This window comes from Candida theae (assembly GCF_024610275.1).
Source record: "Candida theae strain CBS 12239 chromosome Unknown scaffold47, whole genome shotgun sequence".
NCBI classification, from domain to species: domain Eukaryota; kingdom Fungi; phylum Ascomycota; class Pichiomycetes; order Serinales; family Debaryomycetaceae; genus Lodderomyces; species Lodderomyces theae.
Window position 1 is genome coordinate 55621 of NW_026261388.1, and position 25943 is coordinate 81563.

The 25943-nt window shown below is 41.7% G+C and overlaps 14 protein-coding genes across 14 annotated transcripts; 9 read left to right on the forward strand and 5 right to left on the reverse strand. All coding sequences in view use genetic code 12, as the record gives it.

Moving 5' to 3' along the window:
- Window positions 1–63: 63 nt before the first annotated feature.
- On the forward strand, window positions 64–2553 carry KGF57_001586 (CORVET complex subunit; the record flags this gene model as incomplete). The annotated part of the gene is made up of 1 exon (XM_051750806.1): window positions 64–2553. The coding sequence occupies one exon, from the start codon at window positions 64–66 to the stop codon at window positions 2551–2553; it is 2490 nt and encodes an 829-aa protein (XP_051609932.1).
- A 136-nt stretch (window positions 2554–2689) lies between these two features.
- KGF57_001587 (4-hydroxybenzoate octaprenyltransferase) lies at window positions 2690–3645 on the reverse strand (the record flags this gene model as incomplete). Its single annotated transcript, XM_051750807.1, has 2 exons — window positions 2690–2699; window positions 2765–3645. The coding sequence occupies 2 exons, from the start codon at window positions 3643–3645 to the stop codon at window positions 2690–2692; spliced, it is 891 nt and encodes a 296-aa protein (XP_051609933.1).
- Window positions 3646–4347: 702 nt separating this feature from the next.
- Window positions 4348–6363, reverse strand: KGF57_001588 (biotin--[acetyl-CoA-carboxylase] ligase; the record flags this gene model as incomplete). The annotated part of the gene is made up of 1 exon (XM_051750808.1): window positions 4348–6363. The coding sequence occupies one exon, from the start codon at window positions 6361–6363 to the stop codon at window positions 4348–4350; it is 2016 nt and encodes a 671-aa protein (XP_051609934.1).
- A 118-nt stretch (window positions 6364–6481) lies between these two features.
- On the forward strand, window positions 6482–7132 carry KGF57_001589 (uncharacterized protein; the record flags this gene model as incomplete). Its single annotated transcript, XM_051750809.1, has 1 exon — window positions 6482–7132. The coding sequence occupies one exon, from the start codon at window positions 6482–6484 to the stop codon at window positions 7130–7132; it is 651 nt and encodes a 216-aa protein (XP_051609935.1).
- A 426-nt stretch (window positions 7133–7558) lies between these two features.
- Window positions 7559–8839, forward strand: LTV1 (Ltv1p; the record flags this gene model as incomplete). The annotated part of the gene is made up of 1 exon (XM_051750811.1): window positions 7559–8839. The coding sequence occupies one exon, from the start codon at window positions 7559–7561 to the stop codon at window positions 8837–8839; it is 1281 nt and encodes a 426-aa protein (XP_051609936.1).
- A 667-nt stretch (window positions 8840–9506) lies between these two features.
- On the forward strand, window positions 9507–10502 carry CKA1 (casein kinase 2 catalytic subunit; the record flags this gene model as incomplete). The annotated part of the gene is made up of 1 exon (XM_051750812.1): window positions 9507–10502. One exon carries the CDS (start codon window positions 9507–9509, stop codon window positions 10500–10502), a length of 996 nt encoding a protein of 331 aa, XP_051609937.1.
- Window positions 10503–10550: 48 nt separating this feature from the next.
- CPR6 (peptidylprolyl isomerase) lies at window positions 10551–11675 on the reverse strand (the record flags this gene model as incomplete). Its single annotated transcript, XM_051750813.1, has 1 exon — window positions 10551–11675. The coding sequence occupies one exon, from the start codon at window positions 11673–11675 to the stop codon at window positions 10551–10553; it is 1125 nt and encodes a 374-aa protein (XP_051609938.1).
- An 879-nt stretch (window positions 11676–12554) lies between these two features.
- RPO21 (DNA-directed RNA polymerase II subunit RPB1) lies at window positions 12555–17822 on the forward strand (the record flags this gene model as incomplete). Its single annotated transcript, XM_051750814.1, has 1 exon — window positions 12555–17822. The coding sequence occupies one exon, from the start codon at window positions 12555–12557 to the stop codon at window positions 17820–17822; it is 5268 nt and encodes a 1755-aa protein (XP_051609939.1).
- Window positions 17823–17960: 138 nt separating this feature from the next.
- Window positions 17961–18659, forward strand: POP3 (Pop3p; the record flags this gene model as incomplete). Its single annotated transcript, XM_051750815.1, has 1 exon — window positions 17961–18659. One exon carries the CDS (start codon window positions 17961–17963, stop codon window positions 18657–18659), a length of 699 nt encoding a protein of 232 aa, XP_051609940.1.
- Window positions 18660–18751: 92 nt separating this feature from the next.
- RFC4 (replication factor C subunit 4) lies at window positions 18752–19714 on the forward strand (the record flags this gene model as incomplete). Its single annotated transcript, XM_051750816.1, has 1 exon — window positions 18752–19714. The coding sequence occupies one exon, from the start codon at window positions 18752–18754 to the stop codon at window positions 19712–19714; it is 963 nt and encodes a 320-aa protein (XP_051609941.1).
- Window positions 19715–19736: 22 nt separating this feature from the next.
- On the reverse strand, window positions 19737–21211 carry VPS52 (Vps52p; the record flags this gene model as incomplete). The annotated part of the gene is made up of 2 exons (XM_051750817.1): window positions 19737–19808; window positions 19907–21211. 2 exons carry the CDS (start codon window positions 21209–21211, stop codon window positions 19737–19739), a joined length of 1377 nt encoding a protein of 458 aa, XP_051609942.1.
- Window positions 21212–21301: 90 nt separating this feature from the next.
- HMI1 (ATP-dependent 3'-5' DNA helicase) lies at window positions 21302–22974 on the forward strand (the record flags this gene model as incomplete). Its single annotated transcript, XM_051750818.1, has 2 exons — window positions 21302–22899; window positions 22971–22974. The coding sequence occupies 2 exons, from the start codon at window positions 21302–21304 to the stop codon at window positions 22972–22974; spliced, it is 1602 nt and encodes a 533-aa protein (XP_051609943.1).
- Window positions 22975–23071: 97 nt separating this feature from the next.
- KGF57_001598 (uncharacterized protein) lies at window positions 23072–24103 on the reverse strand (the record flags this gene model as incomplete). Its single annotated transcript, XM_051750819.1, has 1 exon — window positions 23072–24103. The coding sequence occupies one exon, from the start codon at window positions 24101–24103 to the stop codon at window positions 23072–23074; it is 1032 nt and encodes a 343-aa protein (XP_051609944.1).
- Window positions 24104–24201: 98 nt separating this feature from the next.
- On the forward strand, window positions 24202–25708 carry KGF57_001599 (CSM1; the record flags this gene model as incomplete). Its single annotated transcript, XM_051750820.1, has 3 exons — window positions 24202–24756; window positions 24887–24983; window positions 25461–25708. 3 exons carry the CDS (start codon window positions 24202–24204, stop codon window positions 25706–25708), a joined length of 900 nt encoding a protein of 299 aa, XP_051609945.1.
- Window positions 25709–25943: the final 235 nt, after the last annotated feature.

A 25943-nucleotide genomic window follows, 5' to 3' on the forward strand; every position in this document is an offset into this window, starting at 1 on the left:
GAAAGATCAACTTTTCAGTCTTGGAACCTTTATGAACGAACCGTGTGTGTACGCCACTCATTCATGATCCCTTATATAATAGACCCTTTGATAGATGATCTACCGTTGAAACAAAATGAACGCATTACTGCAGTTTCTGCACACGATCGTAATGTATATATTGGAACCTCGATCGGGAACGTACTACACTATCATCTATTTGAAGATGCAACAGACTACTTGCAAATCACAATGATGTCAGTTGGAGGGAAAGAGATTGCTCAAATGGTGGCATCTGAGCAGTTACAGAGGTTGTTTGTCTTGGAAAACAGTACGCTCTTTGTATTTCTGTTGCCTGAGCTTAGCCCCATGAGTACACGACAATTGAAAAATATTCGACATGTATGCTTGGCAGATGATGGAGCCTCGTTGATGCTTATCAAGCAATCAAGCATTCAAATTGCTAAACTTGAGGAAAATTCGTGGAAGTTGATTCAGGATTTCAAGTACGAAGGGGCTGTACTTGGAACGGCACCCATGAATAACTTAATTTTGTTAGCAAACTCAAAGGCCTATGAGATACTCGATACGTCGTCAGGAAGATCAATGCCTCTCTTTGACTACAAATCAGGTGCAGATGTTTCTCCCGTGATTGTCCCTTTTGAAACACCAAACGCAACAGAATATTTGCTTACCGTTGCTTCCGATGAAAACACTTCAATTGCGCAATTTATCAACACCAAGGGAGATGCCACTAGGGGTACTTTGACATGGTTAAATTTGGGGTATCCTCAAGGCGGCGTCACTATCAAGTGGCCCTACACATTTGCTTTGTTTGAGCATTCAATTTTAGTGTCCTCTTTGGAAACCCTTGAAACTGTGACAACACTAAGCATAGAAGAAAAGGTCTCGGAAGCCAATGCAAGCGGAAAACATTTGCACCCTATGAGCATTCAAAAAGCCAATGTCTTTTTTGCGGACAAGTCGCTAGAGGGCGTTATTGGTCTGCCGTTGGAGCTGCGCTCAAATATAGTATTTTTCAATGAATCAAAATTGTTTAATGTTCATCAAGAAAATGAGGTGGTATCGGCCAATAAAGCATTTCAACAAGCAATGGAGACCAACGAATTCGATCAGTTTCTGGCCATAGCTCATGGTGATTCCAAATACGTGCACATTCTCAAAACTATGGTCGCCTTTTTGACCGACACGGATCCAATTGCATTACTTTTGGAAAGAAAAGATGGTCAGTTGATTATTGATGCAGATTTAGCTCTTCGATTGTTAGGTTACGAGGCTCAGTTCCTCCTGGTGTATCCGGGATTGAGGGAGGTGATGGAAATGTGGGACTTTAAAGATGAAGCCATTGCGAAACGGTACTTGCAGAATTTGAAACCTACAGATATGAGTGCCGACTCAAGGATATTGAGCTACAAGCTTCTTCCTGCAAGTGATATTTCTTCCTTGGTCTCAGAGGACAATTGGACATTTTCAGTCAATGATGAAACAGTGACTAAGATATTGATCGAAAGGAACTTGTTATCTCAGGTGTCACATATTTTTCAAATGACGCCCAAACTGTCTGCAGTGGTATCAGCATATAAAGAATTTTTATTTCATCATTTGAACAATGATCTAGTGGAGGACGCATTAAAATTTCTATCTCAAGAACAACTCGATGAAAAAGACTACACGCGACTAATACTAGAGATCCTCAAGCTAAATAAAGATAAAGGTTATGAATTTATGAGGAAGTCGCCAATGTATCGCGAGGTCAATCAGAGGATATTGAATGAGTTGTCAGATGATCAGAAGGGGGAGAAGGATTATGCATTGTTGCGGATTGAGCTACTTGAATCGTCATTTACCGAAAATACTGCATTGCGCGGGGAGTTATCAAGCTTGATTTGCTCTACATTATTCTCGCTTTACAATGACCAGATGAAGGAAAATCTAAAGGAACTACATGCCGCATACCGAGAGACGAATAAGCTATTAAAAGACAAGTGGCCCAAAATATCATGGATAGATTTTCTATCCTTCACCAAGGTACAAGACTATCAAACATTCATTGACTTGTATATAAAGGGGTTTGAGCTAGCAAACGAAAAAGACACGTATCCAGATGAGCAACTTTTTACTTACTACAAGCTTTACACAACACAGGATGTTGCAGGATTACTCGAATTTGGAGATTATTCTAGTGCTGAACGTGTAGCTTTGGGCAAATGCGCGGCTCAGCAGAAGCCGTTTTACAAACATGAAATTGGTTGGCAAGGAACGGTTGATAGAAAGAGTCTCTTGCTTATTTTCAAGCACTATGTGCTGGTCTATGAACAGCAAGAACCAGTCGAGCCAGCAATCCAACATTTCGTCGACAGCTATGGCAATTATTTTTCTCCAGTCACTTTAATCAAGCTACTACCCAGCCAGTTTCCATTGGCGTATCTAGCCTACTTTTTGAGAACTTCATTCATCAATATGCAAGCACAGTCGAGGGAAAAAGTGATTACCAAAGCAATCATCAAGTCTGAATTATCTAGAACTAAACATTTAATAAATGATTTCCTATAGAAAGCCCATAAGAAGCAAGATATAATCAAACACGATACCGTACCAGAAAATGAATCCAGTTTGAATATTCGACGTAAATGCGCTCCAACAACTTTTCTCATCGTCGAGGTCAACCTTGATTATCTGCTGGTACAATCTAGTAATAGCTATAGCTCCTGCGATGTAAAAACCGGGGCCCATAGAATTCATAACACCCGCCATTGTGTAGAACCCAGCTTGTGCAACAGTCAATCCCTTGAGAATTGGTTTACTTTTATCTCCCCACGCTAATGCTGTTGACTTTATGCCAGCGTGAATGTCGTATTTTTTGTCCTGGTGAGCATAGATAGTGTCGTAGGTCAAACACCAAATCCAGTTCGAAATGAACAACGGAATAGCCACCCACAAGTTTAAAGGAGCGCCAACTGCAGGAAATCCCAAAAGGCACCCCCAACTAAAGCATATGGATAACATGGCTTGCGGGTAATAAGTAAATCGTTTGAATAATGGATATGCAAAAACAAATGGTAAGGAGAACGCTCCTAGGTAGAAACACTCCCATGGCAAGCTCAATAACACTGCTAAACCAGCAAAGCACTGAACACCAAGCCAAGCAACGGCTTGAGGAACAGTCACTCTTCCACTAGTAATTGGTCTCTCCATTGTTCTGGCCACTTGATTATCCAAATTTCTATCCCAGATATCATTAATGGTACAGCCTGCACCCCTCATTATGAGTGCACCTGCTGAAAACAATCCAATTGCACCCAACGTTGTGGTCAAGGGGGCCGCTATGGAATACGCTGCCATTGTGATTCCCCAATAGGAGGGTATCAACAACAACCAAGTGCCAACTGGTTTTTCTAGTCTCATAAGCTCGAGATAAGGTATCCATTTCTCAGGGAGATTCTTGAGCCAGCCCAACTTTGCCTCTCTAGCGAGCCGAGCAAGTTCAAGCTCTTGCGGGGTGAACTTAGACCTTGCCTGTTCGATTTGAGCTTGGTGTGAGGAAAGTTTGACATTGGGAGCGTGCAATTGAGGTAATATAGCGCATTTCGAGAAAAGCCTTCTCGTGATTGGCCCCCTGAGTGGAGACAATAAGCGAATGGACATGTGGTGATAAATTGAATGAAAAATGCCCACAGGTTGATGATTTTTTCTTCTTCCTTGTTTTTTTTATTTTGTTTTATTTATTTATTTTTTTTTTATTTTTTATTTCTTCTTTTTGCGTTGGTGGTGTTATTATTCCACTTCAGCGTCGAATGCCTCAAATTCCAGCTCGTTGTTCGGCAGAAGTCTTTCCCTCATTACCCTGTGTCCATCTATTACAGTTTTGAGGTTCGAATACTCTGCTAATGATTCGTCTGCTAGTGGTTTGAACGTAAATATCTGTCTGCACATCGGACACAATCCCTTTGATGACTCTTGCTCGAGCCATTTCAATATGCAATGTAAATGGAAGTTGTGTGTGCAGCCATCTCCTAGTATTATTGGGCACTCGTCACCGGGGTATTTGCAAGTAGGACATGCGCCATCGAAGGAGACACGACAGATTCCACAAAGCTCTTCAACGTATCCACTAGTGTTTCCGTGGTTGGGTAAAGAAGAAGATAGATCCCAATGCCAAGTGCAAAATCCCTTCCATTCAAGTACAGCCACCTTCATACTGGTTCTGTTTCAGGTGTGGTGGGAAGCGTGAGAGTGGATGATTTGTTTCACTTTGCTGTGTGTGTATACATTTGATTTAATCTGATTTTATATTGAAACGCGAAAAAACAAAAAAAAAAAAAAAAAAATGCCAGTCTGTATTTGTATCTATGTATTCTTCTTATAAACCAAACCCTTGAAAATATCAAATGAGTTTCCATCTGGTTGCAAATGCAAAACTTCATGGTTCTTTTCATCTTCTGCAATAAGTAAACCATATTCCGGGGTTATGCCCTTGATGACGCATGTTCGGGACTGACCATGATCTCCAGAGACAACAACTCTTTGATCAGAGTGGAACCATCTCTTGTAATACAAAGGTAAAAATGGACGCAATCCTGACTTCTTGAAAACGGTGTAGAACTGGTCAATGGTGAAAACTAACTTTGCTAACAATACTTCAATTTCATATGGTGGCAAAGCAGATTGTCCTTTGCTGACTCTAATGTCATTGAGTTTTTGCAACACCAAGTTCAATGAAGTTGTAGGTGCATCGTTGGAAACATTGACACCTCCTCCCCAAACCAAATTGAACTCACCATCAATAAATTGCGAATTGATTAACGCACCTGACACCTTGACGTATTTCTCGTCGTCTCCATCAACGGTCGATCCCACCTCTTGTTTCAAGTCGCTGAAATATTCAGGTTTTAATATGAAGATATCGTTTGGCCACTTGAGACGCACTGGTAAATCCTCGTACCCAACACCCTCGCCAGAGACGAGACTTCCATATCCAAGGATGGCCTCAATAAGAGCCAATCCACACAAATACTGTAAAGTCACAATTGAGGAAGACACCAGTTCTGACCTGGGAATTTTGAACAAGATCGAGGTGGCCAACACCCCACGAGGATTGATCCAAACGTTACCTCCTCTTCCTCGACCAGAGATCTGCGTGGATGCAGTCAAAGCGAACCCATGGGGGAGATATTTCAACCAATGTGGATTCTTTTCAAGAATGGTGCTTGTTGATGTAATGACTTCGGAGTAACCAAGAATACCTCCAAAGTCGGTCACAGTATCCTTTGATAATTTGCGAAGAGTGTCGAAGTACTTTTGCAAGTTGAAATATGGAGTCATTTTGCCTGTGGGTATGTTTCCTGAAGTGATGAAATTCACATGTTTGACCCCCTTTGTAGGATCTTGTTCGTCATCTTGTTGCAAGTCATTGGTGTGATTTTGTGGGTTGGATTCATCTTGAAAAAGAAAAGTGTCATTGTCATCGTTAAAGAGGCCATTGTTAACATCTAGGTTCTTCTTTAAGGTCATGAATATGTTGCTAACTTTACCTGAGAATGGCGAGGCGATGTACATGGGAGTTACTTTTGGTGTAGTGTCCTCGGTGTCTTCACTCACACGAAGACCCAATTTTCTCAACAACTCTCTCGTGAAAACTCTTCTTTCTCTATCGTGCTCTCTAAGTTTATCAACAACGGGTTCAAACTCTTTTTCAACCTCCTTGAACAATTTTGGTGAGAATTCAGGGTGCGGTCCAGTCAATATCACCGCGCCTTTGCCTATTTTTCTGTATATTATAGCAGCTCCATCTTGATCATCAACATCAGTTTTCTCGGCGTATCTTGCCAACACTTCAACATCTTTCAACTTTGAACTATCAAGGAAAAGGCCCCCACCATTGTAATAAGTATAGACGTGTTCCGATGTTTTGGGCAATGCATGAGTATTGACCAGTAGCTTTGATGCCCTTGCACCCAAATGCAGCTCGTATTTGAACCCTTTGAATGCACACCCTCTGCAAGTTCCAGGATAAAAGGCGAGCTCTCGAGAGCCTGACACCTCCAATGGACCACCAAGGTCGAACTCGCACCTCTCAGACGCATAGTATCCTCCGGCACAAAACCCTATGAATTTCCCACCATCTTTGACATACTTTTTGATTCTTCTGTTTCCCTCTCCATTCAAGGACTGACAATACGGTAAATCAGCACCTCCTGGGATAACCAACATTGAGGTTTTTCTCATCCAAGGCTCAGTTAGCAAAACAGTTTCACTAACGGGAAGCACGGCATAGTATTTGGATAAGTGAAGGCGCAACGAATCAAGACAGTGCTTTACGCTCTCTGTAGTTGTTCCAGGACCCGAGTACACTAAGACATTCATTGTTGCTAGTGGAGGAGGTGGGGGAGGAGGATCTTCATTCCAACAAAAAATTAAAACTCCTCCTAAAAAAAACAAAAAATTCAAAAAGTTTCAACAAAAAAAGAATTCCCGCTTTTCCATGACTCTGAGTCATCAAGCATCGACCATGATACAGGAACAAGAGAAGATGAAGCTAGACCCAAAGCCTGGGTTTGTGATCAAAACCAAAATACTAGAATCTAAAGATGCTTCGAAGATCTCAACAAAAGTTTTCATCAATGTATGTCATGATTCTCGGGTGCCGAAGCCATCGGTTGATTTCGAGCCGGAAGTAGTGTTTCCCAAAATTATAGAAAACCAGTGGGAGATACCCATAGTTGTATCCACAGCCAAGGAGTCAAAAGATAAAAAGGGCTTTCCGTCTTTGGTGTATGACTGCTGCATCAATGACGATTGTTTTCGATGGTGCCAGATCAGCAAGGATTTGAGACTAATTTTGATTGAGTGGTGTATTGAATCGATCGAATTAATCACTACGGTGACTTTAGAAAGGGATTACAGCATCCCCAAGATGTTATCGAAGGGCGATTTGACCCAAACTGAGTTGACCGCGGAAGAGTTGAGCGACTTAGGGTTCAAGAAGTTGCACGACTTGAAGCAAGATGAGACCTTAGGTTTGGTTGAAGAGCTCAAGTTGGATGGTGAGGAAGAACCAGATAAGAAACTACCTAGTCTATTCAATATAGGCGGGGAAGGAACTTCGAAAAAGCCATTAATTGAAGAACTTTGAATCTTTGAGCCACAATTTGTCTTTGGGATTTCTGCATCTTTTACAGGTTCAAAGGGGTTAATATATTCAGCTTCAAATAAATGTGATGGGGGGGGGAGGAAGGGGGAGAGGGGAGGGAGTTGACCTCAACACTGGGTAGGTTTTGCCATGAATTGAGGAGAGGGCACATGTGTGGTCACCACTGCGCTGGCAGGGATTTGAACGTTAAAGTGGTTTTGTAGCACAAACTGTAAACCTATATGTACTCAAAGGTCAATCAGTATACGAATGTAAACTTGAATGAAGATTCCATCAGTGCAGTGGCTGTACCCTACCTCAATATCACTCTGTACCTGGCTGCAAACATGGCTATAGAAAAAAAAGGAAAAAAAATAAAAATGATTTCTGTTGAAAAGCTCATCGCACATCACCCATTCATTGTCAACCATGGTGAAGAAATTTGACAAGAAGAACGCCACTACCTACAATATTGTTCATCGTGCTCATGACGATGCTCGATTCTTTGACGACGATGCCACAAATGTGTTGGTGCCAACAGCACAGTCTCAGAAATCTGCTTCTACAAAGAAAGTGTTTTCCAAAAACGAACTTGAAGCAAAATTAAGGGATCAAGTCAGAGAAAACGAAGGTTTGGCAGCACAGTATGGTATTACTTTTGATGACTCAAAGTATGACTACATGCAACATTTGAAACCGATAGGTAACTCCGATGGTGTTTTCATTCTGGCAAAAGAGCAAGAGCAACATAGGCGACAACAAAAACTAGATTTGGAAGCACTCTTGAAGGATCAGCTACCTTCTTCTGAGAAACGTAAAGTGACAAAAGATTTGAATCAAAGTATACCTGACGAATTGAAAGGGTTCAATCCTGATATGGACCCCAGATTAAGGGAGGTGCTCGAAGCATTGGAAGATGAGGCATACATAGAAGAAGTTAAACACCAAAAAGGTGACGGAAGCAATGAGGACGATGAAGACTATGATGACGATATATTTGCTGACTTGTTGAAGTCAGGCCAAGCAGAAGAGGAGGAATATGACTACTACAATGAGGATGGCAACTATGAAGACGAGTACGACGAATGGGACTTGGATAACTACGAAGACGAATACAACGCGAAATATGACGAGCATCCTGAGGATCTCGTGGGACAAGAGGGAGTAAATGAAGATTGGCAGCGTGATTTCATGAAATTCAAGAAGGAGAGCAAGAATAAGGCCCACTCATGGGATTCGGATGATGAGTTCGATGACGAAAGTGAAAAAGAAGAAGTAGACGAAGATGAGGTTGATAATGTGGGAGAGTTGCCAGATATGAAATCCAAAGCTTCTAAATCCAATACGAAATTGAGGAAAAAGAAAGGTGCTATGACAGACACATCCTCATTTTCAATGTCTTCCTCCGCACTATTCAGGTCAGAAGGACTCTCGCTACTTGACGACAGGTATGAGCAGATGAACAAAAAATACACTCGTGGTGAAGCTGCAGAAGAAAATTACAAACCGTTCGACATGGATAGGGAAAGGACGGATTTTGCCGGAATGGTTGACGATTTCTTGGACAACTACGAGTTAGAAAGTGGTGGACGGAAACTCACAAAGAAGGATACAGAGAAGGCAAGGCTACAACAAGCGGCAAACTCTGTATCAAAAGGCAAGGCTGGAAGGACGTTGAGCTCCTCCCTTGCGAATATGAAGATTGAGTAAGTTTAAATAGAGAAAATGCGACATTAGAAACACGACACTGTAGAAGAAAAGGAGAAAGGAAGAAAGAGAGAAAAAAAAAAAAATCATCACCAGCTTGGAAGAACTTACAACCATCACACTTTTCAATCACCGAAAGCAACAAGTGGTTGTACTGACTCATATATCCCTTCATCGCAAGTTACTGTACTGTATCAATCTAATTGTACTTGTGGAAGTGGTAATTCATAGTGGCAAATTGACGAGCAGGGAATTAGTTCTCACATTCAGAAAACACACAGCAAGTAGACGACACATCAGTTGTCTTTCACACACACACACACACACAAGTACCCCGTTCAACCAATCTTTCTGAAAAAGGCTCTATAGAAAGTCAAAGCGCTTTATATACGCAAAGCATCACCCACGAACCTGACCTTTGTTCCCTTTTTTTGATTTTTTTTTTTTTTTGGTTTTGAATTTCATTTCTTCTATCGGCAAACATCCTTGTTATCTTAAATTGCCTCCTTTCAAACTTTCACGAACTCGCATCACATTGATATCAAAAGCATTAATTGTTATCTCGGTTTTAATTTTGCTATTCACAACTATTAGTCCATCTGGAAACTTGCTATCGCCTATCACAAATTACTTTAACAAGAAGAGTTCAACTGTCCAATCAAAATCGATCATGCTTTCATCAAACAGTGTCTCCAAAGTATATGCTGATGTTTTAGCGTCCAAACCCCAATCCTACTGGGACTATGACGACCTCAATATAAAATGGAATCCCCAGGAAAATTATGAAATTATTAAAAAATTGGGAAGAGGTAAGTATTCAGAAGTGTTTTTGGGTATAGACCTTGTTAAGGGGGAAAAAGTGGTGATAAAGGTGTTGAAACCTGTCAAGAGGAAAAAGATCAAGAGAGAGATATCGATATTGAAAAACTTGGTTGATGGCCCTAATGTGGTTGCCTTGTTGGATGTGGTAAGAGAGCCACAACTGAAAACGCCAGGACTTATTTTCGAAAACATCAACAATATAGATTTCCGGACGTTGTATCCAACATTCACCGATTACGACATCAGATTCTACATGTATGAGCTATTGAAGGCGTTAGATTATTCCCATTCTATGGGCATCATGCACAGAGATGTCAAACCTCATAATGTTATGATTGATCACGAACAGAAAAAATTGCGGTTGATAGATTGGGGTTTGGCAGAATATTACCATCCAGGAACAGAGTATAACGTTAGAGTAGCATCGCGGTACTTTAAGGGCCCTGAATTGTTGGTTGACTATAGATTGTACGATTACTCGCTAGATCTTTGGTCGTTTGGGTGTATGCTTGCTTCCATGGTGTTCATGAAGGAGCCATTTTTCCATGGTAAATCAAACACTGATCAGTTGGTACAGATTGTTCGTGTTTTAGGATCAAACAACTTGAACAAGTACTTGGACAAGTACAACTTGGTTTTGGGGGACGAGTATGAAGATATTGGATACTACAATAGAAGACCTTGGGAACGCTTTATCAATGAAAATAATCAACATCTTGTGACGAATGAATTTTTGGACATCATTGACAAGTTGTTGAGGTACGACCATCAAGAGAGATTGACCGCGAAAGAAGCTATGCAACACCCTTACTTTGACCCTGTAAGGGCCAACTCGCAGCAGTAAAGTAAATATTTTGAGATAAAGCTTTTTAATGAAATGTCCTTATCTAATCTATTTGAAGAATTTTGACATGGCCCTTTTCTGCTTCTCTTTTCTAGTCTTTATTTGAGCTTTCACGTCTTGAAGCCCTTTTTTAATTGCAGCATCAGATGGTTCCAACTTCAAGGCTTCCTCAAAAGCCGCTTGTGCAGACTCTTCGTCTTTGGCCAATAAGTAACCCAGACCTTTTCTATACAATGCCTTGGCCTTGGACTTGTTGTCGATGGAATCCACCTCCAACGCCTCACCGGCAGCTTTGATTGCCTTTTTACCTTCTTTCAACTTTAGGGCCACGAGAGCCAAGTTTAAGCTACAGGATATTTTCAACTTGTTCAACTCTGAAACGTCAGCTTCGGAAAGTTCTTCTGGGAAATAATCGGTGGCAAACCCAGCAGCTTTTGCATATTTTTCATACGCCTTGTTCAACTTCCCTTCCTTCAACAATTTGGTTCCAATATCTTTGACTCTAGTAATGGCATTAAACACAGATTGCGGATTGTTGATATCGATGTCCTTGGCATCATTGTCGTGCAACACTTCCTCGTATATGTCTCCAGTACCATCATCTTGGTCGGATGAATTTAATACGTAATCTTCACTCAAGGCCCCACAATCGGCGATTTTCCACTCATCCACCGGTTTATCCCCTGAATCCTTTTCACTTCTTTCCAATTGACGGACAATGGATTTTCCTTGAACTACTTCACCAAAAACCACGTGCTTACCATTTAAATGGGGAGTAGGAACCGTGGTGATGAAGAATTGTGATCCATTTGTATTTGGACCGGAATTTGCCATGGATAATAAGAAAGGTTTATCATGAAGTTTCTCAAAGTTTTCGTCCTCAAATTTTTCTCCGTAAATCGATTCACCTCCAATACCGGTCCCGTGAGTGAAATCACCACCTTGGCACATAAAGTCTTTAATGACCCGGTGGAAAATGGAGTCCTTGTAAGTTAAAGGCTTCCCCGAGATCTTTGAGGTGCCATGTTCTCCAGTACACAACTCTCTAAAGTTTTTTGCAGTTTTAGGAACGACATCATCGTACAATTTGAAGATGACTCTTCCTTTGGGTTTACCGTTGCAAGTGATGTCAAAGTACACTAAACTTTTCTTGGAATCTTCGGGGGCTGCCATTGTCAATTGGGAGTTTATTGATTTGTCGTGTATGGTGGAGGATATTGTAGGGAGTAAATGTCCTTGTCGGTGAGTAAATATATAAGTGTGCTGAGATTTAAGAAATGCTTGTCTATGGAAATTTCTGGAAATTTTTTGACTTGACAGAAACATGGAACCTGTCACAAAATCAGAGAGTTGCGAAAATTTAAAATCAACCAGTAGATCTGTTGGGAGGAGGGCATGTAAGAAATAAGGAAATAGTTTGAAACTCAGATGAGACAGCGTACATGGTGGAGCTTGTTGGTACGGGTGCTGTTCTGGGGGTTAGACATCAATGTGTCCTAAAGTTAAATACTTAGACAAGCCAAAGAGGCCCAGTAGAGGCGACCTCTATCTCAAGCCAATGCTTGCTCCCTTCTATTTAAGTACTTTCCTATCACGAACACCTTCCTGTCCACTATGTTGAGTTAACTCCTCGGTGCAATCATGTTACTGTTCAATGGGTGGCGTATAAAGTCGTGTGCGTGTCTACAATTTTTTCTGCAAAATTGACAAGAGGAAAAAAAGAAAAAAGAGACAGAGAGGAGAAAAAAAAAAATACATTACTCACACATACACTGTGCCTTCTTACCTCGACGACTTCACACCTCAAGGGGGACTGCCCATCAATCATCTTCTGTATCATACTCAATAGCATATCGTCATAGTCACCACTTCTCATTCCTTACACTACATATAATCATAATTTGATTTCGTTTCCTTTATAGACTTATTAATAATCAGGAAAATCTTACAAAAAAAAAAAACTTTTCAAAAAGAACATTAAAAAAAAAAAAAAAGAAAAACGAACCTACGAAGGCGAAAACTTTCAATCCATCATATTACAAAGTCCAAAAGATGAGTAGAATATTTCCGTTTTCAAATGCTCCGCTTCGGTCTGTCAAGGAAGTCCAGTTTGGTTTGCTATCTCCTGAGGAAGTAAGGGCCATTTCGGTTGCCAAAATTGAATACCCAGAAACTATGGATCAAGCAACCAAAAGACCTCGTGAAGGTGGTCTCAACGATCCAAGATTGGGCTCCATCGACAGAAACTTCAAGTGTCAGACTTGTGGTGAAGATATGGCTGAATGTCCTGGTCACTTTGGGCACATCGAGTTGGCCAAGCCGGTGTTTCACATTGGCTTCATTGCCAAGATCAAGAAGGTATGCGAGTCCATCTGTATGCACTGTGGAAAATTGTTGTTGGATGAGCTGAACCCTTTGATGGCACAAGCGATCAAGATAAGAGATCCAAAGAAACGGTTTAACGCGGTGTGGAGTGTATGTAAGAGCAAGATGGTTTGCGAGACAGCCACCAACGAGGAAGAAATGGGTGACCATCCAACTAGAGGAGGCTGTGGACACACGCAACCAACCATCCGTCGAGATGGCTTAAAGTTGTGGGGGACTTGGAAGCACAACAAGAACTTTGAAGAAAATGACCAACCAGAGCGTCGTTTGTTGACGCCATCAGAGATTCTAAATGTTTTCAAGCATATAAGTCCAGAGGATTGCTATAGGTTGGGATTCAACGAGGACTATGCAAGGCCTGAGTGGATGTTGATTACTGTTTTGCCGGTACCTCCACCACCCGTTAGACCATCGATTGCATTCAACGATACCGCACGAGGGGAAGATGACTTGACATTCAAGTTGGCCGATATAATAAAAGCCAACATCAATGTTCAACGTTTAGAGATTGATGGGTCTCCGCAGCATGTGATTAGTGAGTTTGAAGCATTGCTTCAGTTCCATGTAGCCACATACATGGACAATGACATTGCTGGACAACCCCAAGCGTTGCAAAAAACAGGACGTCCAATCAAATCTATCAGAGCAAGGTTGAAGGGTAAAGAGGGTAGATTGAGGGGTAACTTGATGGGAAAAAGAGTGGACTTTTCTGCCCGTACAGTCATCTCTGGTGATCCCAATTTGGACTTGGATCAAGTGGGTGTTCCAATCTCTATTGCCAAAACTTTGACCTATCCAGAGATTGTAACGCCTTACAATATTCACAAGTTGACTGAGTTGGTGAGAAACGGTCCAAACGAGCATCCCGGTGCAAAATATGTGATCAGAGATACTGGTGATCGTATTGATTTAAGATATAACAAGAGAGCCGGTGATATTGCTTTACAGTATGGTTGGAAAGTCGAACGTCACTTGATGGACGATGACCCAGTCTTGTTCAACCGTCAACCCTCTTTGCACAAAATGTCTATGATGGCGCATAGAGTGAAAGTCATGCCATATTCCACATTCAGGTTGAACTTGTCAGTAACCTCACCTTATAACGCGGATTTCGATGGTGACGAAATGAACTTGCATGTACCACAATCTCCGGAAACCAGATCGGAGTTGTCACAAATCTGCGCTGTTCCTCTTCAAATTGTGTCACCACAGAGTAACAAACCAGTCATGGGTATTGTGCAGGATACTTTGTGTGGTATTCGAAAAATGACTTTGAGAGATATATTTATCGAGTACGACCAAGTCATGAATATGTGTTACTGGATTCCCAATTGGGATGGGGTGATTCCACCTCCCGCCATTATCAAGCCCAAGCCATTGTGGTCCGGTAAACAGATGTTGTCTATGGCCATTCCAAAGGGAATTCACATTCAGAGATTTGATGGGGGAAGAGATTTATTGAGTCCAAAGGATACAGGAATGTTGATTGTTGATGGTGAGATTATGTTTGGTGTTGTTGATAAGAAAACTGTTGGTGCCACTGGTGGTGGGTTGATCCATACTGTGTTTAGAGAAAAGGGACCCCAGGTGTGTGCTCAATTGTTTAGTTCCATTCAAAAAGTTGTTAATTTTTGGTTGTTGCATAATGGATTTAGTATTGGTATTGGGGATACCATTGCTGATGCTAGCACGATGAAAGATATCACGAAAACCATTCAGGAGGCTAAACAAAAAGTGCAGGAGATTATCCTTGATGCTCAGCACAACAAGTTGGATCCAGAACCAGGTATGACTTTGAGGGAATCGTTTGAGCACAATGTATCTCGAGTGTTGAATCAAGCGCGTGATACTGCTGGTAGATCGGCTGAAATGAGTTTGAAGGATTTGAATAATGTGAAGCAGATGGTGACGTCTGGTTCCAAAGGTTCTTTCATCAACATTTCACAGATGTCTGCGTGTGTTGGTCAACAAATTGTGGAAGGAAAGAGAATCCCTTTTGGTTTTGCTGACCGTTCATTGCCACATTTTACCAAAGACGATTACTCTCCAGAATCAAAAGGTTTTGTTGAAAACTCGTACTTGAGAGGGTTAACACCACAGGAGTTCTTCTTCCATGCAATGGCAGGTAGAGAAGGTCTTATTGATACCGCCGTCAAGACTGCAGAGACTGGATATATCCAACGTCGTCTAGTCAAAGCTTTGGAAGATATTATGGTGCACTACGATGGTACCACCAGGAACTCCTTGGGGGATATTATCCAATTCATCTATGGTGAAGATGGTATCGATGCCACTCAAGTGGAGAAGCAATCTGTTGACACTATTCCAGGCTCCGATGAGAATTTCGAACGCAGATACAGAATTGACTTGTTGGAGGAAAGTGGCTCTATTTCGGAGTCGTTGTTGGAATCAGGCAAGGAAATTCAAGGAGATGTCAAGTTGCAAAAGTTACTAGACGAGGAATACAATCAATTGCTCGATGACAGAAGATATTTAAGAGATGTTTGTTTCCCCAATGGTGATTTTAGCTGGCCATTACCTGTCAACTTGCGTCGTATCATTCAAAATGCGCAACAGATTTTCCACAATGGTCGTTACAAAGCTTCGGACTTGAAGTTGGACGAAATTATAAACGGTGTCCGCGATTTGTGCACAAAGTTACTAGTCGTGAGAGGAAATACCAAGTTGGCAAAGGAGGCCCAAGAGAATGCCACTTTGTTGTTCCAATGTTTGGTGAGGTCGAGGTTAGCTTCGCGTAGAGTCATTGAGGAATTCAAGTTGAGCAGGTCATCGTTTGATTGGGTGTTGGGTGAGATTGAAACTCAATTCCAAAAATCGGTTGTTCACCCTGGTGAAATGGTTGGTGTGGTGGCTGCCCAGTCAATTGGTGAGCCTGCTACTCAAATGACGTTGAACACGTTCCATTATGCCGGTGTTTCGTCAAAGAATGTTACTTTGGGTGTTCCTAGACTTAAGGAAATTTTGAATGTTGCAAAAAACATCAAAACCCCAGCATTGACTGTGTACTTGGACCCGGAAGTTGCTCTGGATATCGAATTAGCCAAGATTGTTCAATCATCAATTGAGCATACTACTTTGAAGAACGTCACGTCATCGACGGAAATCTACTACGATCCGGATCCAAGAACCACTGTTATTGAGGAGGATTACGATACTGTGGAGGCGTATTTTGCTATTCCCGACCAAAAGGTTGAAGAGAGCATCGAAAAGCAATCTCCTTGGTTATTGAGGTTGGAACTTGATCGTGCCAAGATGTTGGACAAGCAGTTGACAATGGCCCAAGTTGCAGAAAAGATTTCGCAAAACTTTGGTGAGGACTTGTTTGTTATTTGGTCCGACGATACTGCAGACAAGTTGATCATTCGTTGTAGAGTGGTTAGAGATCCAAAAGCATTGGATGAAGAGGCTGATGCAGAAGAAGACCAAATTTTGAAACGTATTGAAGCTCATATGTTGGAGTCTATTTCGTTGAGAGGTATCCCAGGTATCACCAGAGTGTTTATGATGCAACACAAGGTGAGCAAGCCAGACGAGACTGGTGAGTTCAAACAAGGTAAGGAGTGGGTGTTGGAGACTGACGGTGTTAACTTGGCCGATGTGATGGCGGTTCCAGGCGTTGACTCAACTCGTACCTATTCAAATGACTTTATTGAAATTTTGTCCGTGTTGGGTATCGAAGCCACTAGATCAGCCTTGTTTAAGGAAATCTTGAATGTTATTGCGTTTGATGGTTCATATGTCAATTATCGTCACATGGCACTTTTGGTTGATGTCATGACATCTCGTGGACACTTGATGGCCATTACTCGTCATGGTATCAACAGATCCGATACTGGTGCCTTGATGCGTTGTTCTTTCGAGGAGACGGTTGAGATTTTGTTGGATGCTGCTGCTGCTGCAGAGTTGGATGATTGTAAGGGTATTTCGGAGAATGTTATGTTGGGACAAATGGCACCTTTGGGTACTGGTGCATTTGATGTGATGGTTGATGACAAGATGTTGCAACAAGCTCCAGCCAATGTTGCCATGGAGGTGGTTGCTGAGGACGGGGGTGCTACGCCGTACAGGGAAGCAGAGATGCAAGACGATCGAATTCAAATCGACGAAAGCGCTGGTTTCTCTCCAATCCATCAGGCCCCAACTTCGGATGGTATGAATGGAGGCTTGACATCGTACGGTGGTCAACCAACCTCGCCAAATGTCACGTCTCCGTTCAGTTATTCCACCAGTCCAAGCTATGGTGGAACTAGTCCAAGCTATGGTGGAACTAGTCCGGGATACGGCTACTCACCAACGTCGCCAAGCTATTCACCTACATCGCCAAGCTACTCACCTACATCGCCAAGCTACTCACCTACATCGCCAAGCTATTCACCTACATCGCCAAGCTATTCACCTACATCGCCAAGCTACTCCCCAACGTCGCCAAGCTACTCCCCAACTTCTCCAAGCTACTCCCCAACTTCTCCAAGCTACTCACCTACATCGCCAAGCTACTCACCTACATCTCCAAGCTACTCACCTACATCGCCAAGCTATTCACCAACGTCCCCAAGCTATTCACCAACGTCCCCAAGCTATTCACCTACATCTCCAAGCTACTCACCTACATCTCCAAGCTACTCCCCAACTTCTCCAAGCTACTCACCAACGTCCCCAAGCTACTCCCCAACTTCTCCAAGCTACTCACCTACATCTCCAAGCTACTCACCTACATCTCCAAGCTACTCGCCTACATCTCCAAGCTACTCACCTACATCTCCATCGTACTCACCTACATCTCCAAGCTACTCGCCTACTTCCCCTCAATACTCGCCAACGAGTCCTCAGTACTCCCCAACTTCTCCAAGCTATTCTCCTGGCTCCCCAGGATACAACCCTGAGTCCCCAAAGAAGGAGGAGGAAAAGAAATAACTGGTTTGTAGTTCTTAATGTGTATTGTAATTTTTAGCCATGATTATCAATGTAGAATTTTACTTTTTTTTTTTTTATTTTTTTTTTTTTTCGCACAAACATTCCATCTGGAAAGGAGAGGGTGACAGTCACTACAGCATGTCTACCAAGGGAATCACTAAGCAAAACGCTGCTCCCACGTCACTTAAAGCTAGAAGCAACAAGAAGAATCAGGTGTTTAGGGCCTTGCTTGATAACCCGTACACGCAGTCCAACACTTGGCCCTTTGTGACGCCATCTGTGGCAAAGGATGTTTTAGATTTAATGGATGCTATACTCCGTCCTATTGTACAAGAAGCCGAGAGCATCTCACAGTTAGAGTGGCTACATTATGGTTTCAATTCGACAGTGGAGACTTTAGAAAGACAGGCTGCTAACAACAGGGGTAAACACAAAGATTCTGTCAAACAGATAAAGTATCTCATCGTTTGTAAGTACGACATCACTCCACAGATGCTCACCAGCATGTTCCCCGTCTTGAGTTTCACGGCTTCAAAGAGTGCATCAGATATGGTCAAGTTAGTGCAACTACCTAAAGGTAGCATGGAGACACTATCAAAGATTACAGGTGTGGCAAATACAGGCATTTTGGGGTTGTCTAATGATGTTACATCTGCCGAGCCCATATACAAGCTTATAGATGAAAATGTGAAGGATGTGGAGATACCCTGGTTGAATGATATATTCGATTCACCTGGAAAGTTTTATCAGCCACGGGTTAAACAGTTGCCAGTGAAGCCTCCGCAAAAGAAGAGGAAGAAGAAAAGTAAGCAACCGCCTGTTGAGGAAAACGCGTGAATAAATTTTTTTGTTGTATTTTGTTTTTTTTTTCTTTTTTTTTCTTTTGCATGAACTTTTACTCTGCCATTCTTTTCTCTTCAACCTGAACCATGTCGAAATCGTTGGAGCTCCCTTGGGTCGAAAAGTATAGACCGCATGTGTTGGATGATATCGTAGGGAATGAGGAAACTATTGAGCGTTTAAAGATTATCGTACAGGATGGAAACATGCCCAATATGATTATTAGTGGACTACCTGGTATCGGGAAAACCACGTCTATTCACTGCTTGGCGTTCGAGTTATTGGGTAAAGAGCACTACCACCAAGCTACATTAGAGCTCAATGCTTCGGATGACAGAGGTATTGATGTTGTGAGGAACAAGATCAAGCAGTTTGCGCAGACCAAGATTCTGCTCCCACCAGGAAGGACAAAGATTATTATTTTGGATGAAGCAGACTCTATGACCCCCGGTGCTCAACAGGCATTGAGGAGAACCATGGAAATTTATTCAAACACTACAAGATTTGCATTCGCATGCAACCAATCACTGAAGATCATTGAACCGCTACAATCGCGTTGTGCTATTTTGAGGTATAATAAATTATCAGACGAGGAGGTGTTGAAGAGACTATTGGACATCATTAAATCAGAGAATGTGCAGTACAACAACGAGGGATTGCAGGCGCTAATCTTCAGCGCAGAAGGAGATATGAGGCAAGCGATCAATAACATGCAGAGTACGGTTGCTGGGTTTGGCTTTGTCAATGATGTCAATGTGTTCAAGATTGTTGACCAGCCACATCCGCTTGTGATTCGAAACATTTTATCAAATTGTTTGCAGGGTGATGTTGATAAAGCACTAGGTTTGCTAGATGGTCTTTGGCATAAAGGGTATTCTGCTATTGATATAGTGACGCTGACGTTCAAAGTGGCAAAGACCATCCCCAATGTTGATGAACTGAAGCGTTTAAACATGATTAAAGAGATTGGATTTGCCCATATGAGAGTTTTGGAAGGTGTCGGAAGTTATCTACAACTTTGTGGGATGTATGCAAAGATATGCGATTTATGATTTGTACACACTAGCTAGCTTTTCAAAATGATTGATTTCTGACTTTGAGTCTTCTGCCTCGTTTGAAATAATGGTGTAGACAAGTGAGTAGTTTCTATCAAGAAAAGTTTCCTTATCGTGACCTCTAAATGCATTTGACGCTTTGGTGAGATTGCTTTCGTAGGCGTTTCTTAGTCTTGTGATGGCTGTCACAGATGGCTCGCCCGCTGACGACAAGCGGAGCAATCCCAGATAAAACAATGCAAACTGCTGGGTAACGTTCAATGGAACTAAAGATTTTGGAGTTCTTGGTATGTGCTTTTTTAGCGCATCGCAATTGAGATCAACAAGTTTGCTAAATATTGGCCAAAGTGTGAGCAATAATGAATTTAGGTGATCATCTAACGCAGGGATGTGATTTTCATGCAATCGTTGTTGAAAATTGTGTATCAATTTGATAATGAGCAATATAGCGTACACGTCAGAAGTTCCGTCTGTGATGAATGCAAGAAAGTCTTTGCTCATTTTGAATACGTCTTGAAATATTTCGGTTGCCCACGCATGGTTTGTTTCGTTGCCTTGATAAAAGAACCCCACAACAAATAGATACTCCACTGTCAAGTTATCGGAGATCGCTCGAAGAAGTTGAAGAAAGACAAACTCGATTGTGTATGGGACGGTTATTGTTTCTGCCAACTGTGATGGAATACAAGCGTCTGTATTTGTAAGTATTTGAAACCTTGACTCAAAGGTGGACAAGTAATTGGGTGAGTCAAATATCGAAACCTCAAGGTGTCTTCTAGGGAGCTTTTCCAAAGAGTATATATACTTTGCAAACTTGCTTCTGTAGTACCACCTCATTGTACTCTGATATGCATATTGCAATTGCTGTCCTAGCTTTGGCTGCTGCGATTGTAAGAATTGGAACACATCGGTGCACTCAAAGAGCCTGTTCTGTACTTCCTGTGACGATATGGGCTTTGCTCTTAAAGTCCGAATTTGAGCGATGACGAAATCTCTCATTCGTTCAACCACCTTCGCCTTTATCAACAAGGACTCTTCCTCATTCATCCTGTCGAGCAAGTAAGTCACTTTTTCAAGGTACCTATTGGACAAATCTTCATACAATATGTCTCGTATGAGCTCTGGCGAAAGCACTTTGTCGTTTATCGTTTGCTCGAGTAATTGAGTAATCATTTTGTTTGTGTGTGAGTCTCTGGACAACTCAGTTGACTTCTGTTCGAGTGATACTAAACTGGAAGACAAGTCTTTCAAGTCCTTGGAAAATCCTTCAAGGATTGCTCCGACTGGCTCTAGTTTCTTCCTGTGTTGGGATAATTCTTTATTATATGAACGAAAGTGTGACATTGCTTCGGCTATATCCAATTGCTCGTCGGTCTCTAGGTCCAATCGATAGTGCTCCAAAAGAGATTCTGAATCAATTGCAACATCTTTTGACGTGGCCACATCTCCGTCGTCTTTTAGGGGTAGTAGTTTTCCAAGTGCTGAAATTCCCATTATGGGTTGACATGAAACGTCAAAGTTGTTTCGAAATTGTTTTCTTTTTTTTTTTTGTTTGTTTGTTTGTTTTCTTTTTATCTGCACCAAATGTTGACTTTAAGCCAACAAGAGGCAGTGGATTATGATTACACTCCCGGCACAATTTTATCCATACAGAGTGGTCCTGGATGTGGCAAGACATGGACTTTGATCAACAGAATCAAACGTTTACTAGAAGAAGGCATGAATCCGCTGGAGATCATTGTGTTGTCAATGACAAACCGGACAGTGAATTTGTTGCAAGAAGCATTAGCTGATAGTTTGAAGTATGATATTGCTACAAACGTGGTTATCAAAACATTCCACTCTTTTGCTTCGCAAATATTTGATGACAATTTTGAAAAGTATTTCCCCGGTCGGCCGCCTAATTGTGTCGTTGATGATTCAACTTGGAAATCCTTTGCCAAGTTTTTCAGTGCAAAACACAAGGACTTGGATGCAGCTGTACTTGCAGTTAAGTCGGGAGAGGATGTTGATCAGGTAGCTTTGAGATATGCAATACCAAATGATCAATTGAGCCGTACTTTGGAGTACCTAGAGGATAACGGAATGATTCGGTTCCACGGTTTAATCACCAGTGCGTTGGAGATCTTCAAAGAGTCCCGCGGCGAGTTGTCTTTGGCTGGTGCAAAAGTAATCATCATTGATGAGTTTCAGGACATGCAACCGATACTTTTAAAGTTTATCAAACAGATTGCTGTTTATGGGTGCAAAAAACATGTCACGCTAGCTGGTGATAAAAACCAATGTATTTATGACTTTCTAGGGTCACGTCCAGGAATCACGCTGGAGTTTATACATGACTTGAAGTTTAAACACTCTGAGATTGTCTTGAAAGAGACGTTTCGATTGGGTCTGGGAGTGTTGGAGATGGCGAATGAAGTTATTCCTTCGGATTTGAGGAGTGTGAAGCAGTATGGAGTTGCTCCTTTGCGACAGGGTGAACTATGCACGGATATTGTTGAGTTGATTGCAGTCTCAGGGGGGTTAATCAAGTTTTCCGATATCATTGTACTCGCATTTACCAATAGAGAGGTGGACCAATTTGCCGAGGAGTTGACAACCCGATATGGAATCAGTAACAAGTTTAGATCCAACTGGGTAAACACGAAATTGCATATCTACTTGGATCTTCTACACGTTCTCAGGAAGAGCTACGGATCTGATTTCGCCTTGTTGTTTGTGTTGGAAAAAATGGGCACAAAGAATTTGAAGGAGTTGTTTGCCAGGTATAATGAGTGGAATTGTAGTAAGAAGAACAGATTGGAAGATTATTTGAGAGAAAACAGTGAAAATGTTGCCATCAAGGATCTTCTTGACTTGGTTGAACAGGAACGGGAAGGTTTGAATACTCCTGTCTCCATCTTTTCGTCGTTAGGTCGAATCAGTATGCGAACCGGGATAATTGGAGCTCCCAAAGCCGATGAGATGGGTGCTTTTTACACGTCATTGAAGACATCGTACAGAAGATACCAAAGCGAATCCAAAGGCACGTTTCTAGACTACTTTTTAAAGCATTACTACGATGATGATCCAATACTTGAAGAGGATAGTGTAAACTTGTCCACTGTCCACAAAGCAAAGGGGTTGGAGTTTCCAGTTGTCTTTGTACCCAACTTTTCAAGGTTGCCGAAACCGAGGTTAAAGTATGTTGCCATTACCAGAGCCAAAAGCTTGTTGTATGTTGGTAAAGAGGGTATCGACAAGCGGGAGATAGATGAGAAGATTGTGGAGACTGTCGCACTAGATTTGAGGAGAGTTCCAAATGCAATCAAAATGAAAGTAGGTAGACAATTTTTCAATTTATACAAGAAAGTGCTAGGTTAGTTTATTTAGTATATCCATAACTTCTGCACTTGGTGTGTCCTCCTTTTCTGACTTGTCGTCGTCCTCTGATTCGTCATCTCCTTTTGTTTTGTTTTCGTACTCATTCACCTGGACGTCTTTGGCAAAAGCAACCTTCTTAGGGGTGGAACCACCAGACGGGCTGGGAGATGCTTTCCTCTTTCTTGGTTCGTCATCAGAATCTTCTTCCTCGTACTTGGGCATCTCTTCGTCGTCAGAACTTTCAACAACGCCCAGTAAAGCACGCCTTGTTTCATCGATCTTGTTTAGTTTGTTATTGATAACGGCAATTTTGGTATCGTCCGTTTGAAATCCGCTCTCTACCGATTGAAGCAATTTCTCTAATTGTGATTTAATTTCCACACGAGTGGATTTTATGCTTTCTATGTTTTTTATCGACACATTGCTTAATTTCTCCAACACTTTTAGCTTGTTGAGATGGACTTGAGTTTCAGGTAATGTGTCTGCGTCCAAGTTCAAGTAGGTTTTAGACTGAATACCCAATTGGGTGAGATTCCCTTGACTTATATTGGTCAAGTCGTCAAGTCGCTTGTACAAATCGTCGATGAGTTGAAGCTCGGGAAGTATAGTTGTAGCAGTGAGGGCCGTTTGCCTCTCTGGAGGCTGAGCCACACGTTCTTTCAATTTTCTTATACCTTCAGTGTCAAACACCAATCTCTGCTCCCAAACTGAGATGAGCCTGTCAATCTTTTTCTGTATATTTGAATCAACGCTGTGGTAAATGGGGTTAATCACCTCCAAAAGGGGTCCAAAAAAGTCTGTTATATATTTCTGCTTATGATGACGCTTGGCTTTTTGGATGACATCGTTACATAGGTATAGTAGTAAGAGCTTGGTAGGTGATGGGGCGTTCAACACTTGCGATTTCCATGTATCAATAAACGACTTAGATGAGGGCTCATTTTGTAGCATATACCCGGATAGGTAGTTAATTGAGTCCTGAGTTTCATTGATGTTGCTCAACTTTGAAGCGAAGGACGACATCTGAGAGATGAAGAAAGTGTTGAAGAAGAAGAAAAGGGACAAAAAAAAAAAAAAAAAAAAAATTAATGTGAGTGTTTGTTTATGTTTCGACAACCATCATGGCTAAAGGTAAAGTGACCAAAGCCACAAAGTCTTCGACTCGTCCTATATTCGCCGAGGATGTGCTAACACAAACTGACCCATCTTCAATTGTGGATCTTATCAATCAATACGTCCACACAAATGCAGATGTTATACACGCGAAATATAGGGAATTCGCCGAGGAGCAGATGGCGGCAGATCACAAATTGATCCAGGAGCTACAAGAAGAAAATGCTAGACTAACGGAGGAGTTGGAGAGCAGGTCTCAATTCAGCTCCCCAGTTAAGAAGCAAGGCAACGAGGATGTTTTTTACTCGTTGGATATTCTTGAGATAATGAGTGGGTTGAAAGTCACCGACTTTAGTGACAACGAAAAGGAATTGGTTTACGAGATGAAATCTTCGGGCAAGGAGTTGGAAATCCATTATAAGCTAATACTTGCGAAAGACGGATCGGAGGTTACTTACATTCCCATATTTGATGGCAATGAGGAGGCAATGAAGTTGTTACCGGAATACTTTTTGGACAGCTTTTCGTTTGATTTCAGGAATTTACCATTATTCTATAACAAGGTGAACAAATATATAAATAAGTAGCTACTGGATGACCAACTTTCCATCAACGTTTGACACAGTCAAGTTTTTCAAGATTTCCTTTAGTTTCTTTTTATCATCTTTTGATGCCTTTTTGAGGATCTTGTAGAGGTTTGATTTTTCAGTTACAAGCAGGGCAAGTGGTGAAGAGTTTGATGAAGTCTTTGGTGATGACTTGGGTGACTCTGGTTTCCTTGCCGGCTCTGGTTTCCTTGTCGGCTGCTTCTTCTTCCCCTTGTATAAGCTTTTTTCGTATTTTTCAGCCTCGGAGATACAACTTGTGTGTTGGTTGTGGTCATTATTCTGAAACGTGGTTGAACAGTCAATACACGTAAAGTACGCTCCACGACATCTTTGTTGATGTTGGCTTAGCTTCTTCTTCACTACTGTGTCGTTGCAGACCTCGCATGAAAATGATACCATCGCTTCTGGTTTGGTTGGAATGAGCTCTGTACATACACAGCGCCAGAAACTTTTTTTTTTTTTTTCTTTTGATGAAGAAATTTTCGTCCATAATCAACTCAAAAATATCATCACACCACCAATGGCTAGATTCGGAACCAACGTATTCAGAGGAAAGAAGGAAAAGGAGATATACGACAAGAGCATAGCTGGAAGATATTCTAAACTCGTCAAGAAAAACCACTTCTTATATCTAGGGCTCCCCTTTTTACTTTCAATAGTTGCTGGATCCATCTACCTTCAAAAATTCACCAGCGTCAAATGGGAGAAATACGATCAAAAGTACCAGCAACTAGGAGAGGAAGAGATGTTGAACTTGATTGAGAACAAAAGAAAGGTCAACAAAAAGGATGACTATTACAGACTTCTGGGATTGCTCACGGATCATTTGGACAAGGTAGAAGACGATTATGAGATCAAACGAGTTCATAGGAAAAAGGAAGATGAGCCAGTGTGGTGGAGCAAGTAATTAAGTACGCAGATTGTCCTTCGATAGAGATGCAAGCTCACCAAGACCATCATCGACTATATTATCTGTCTTGGGAAATAGCAACAAAGTCACTTGATGAATCACCATTCTCATCCCCCCCGTGCATCATTGTCAGCGTCCAGCTCAAACTATGGAGAATCGTGGTGCTCTCCGTGTCCAGACCCAACATAGGAAGATCAACTTCTGATCTCAAGTTATCCTCGATTGATTCAGG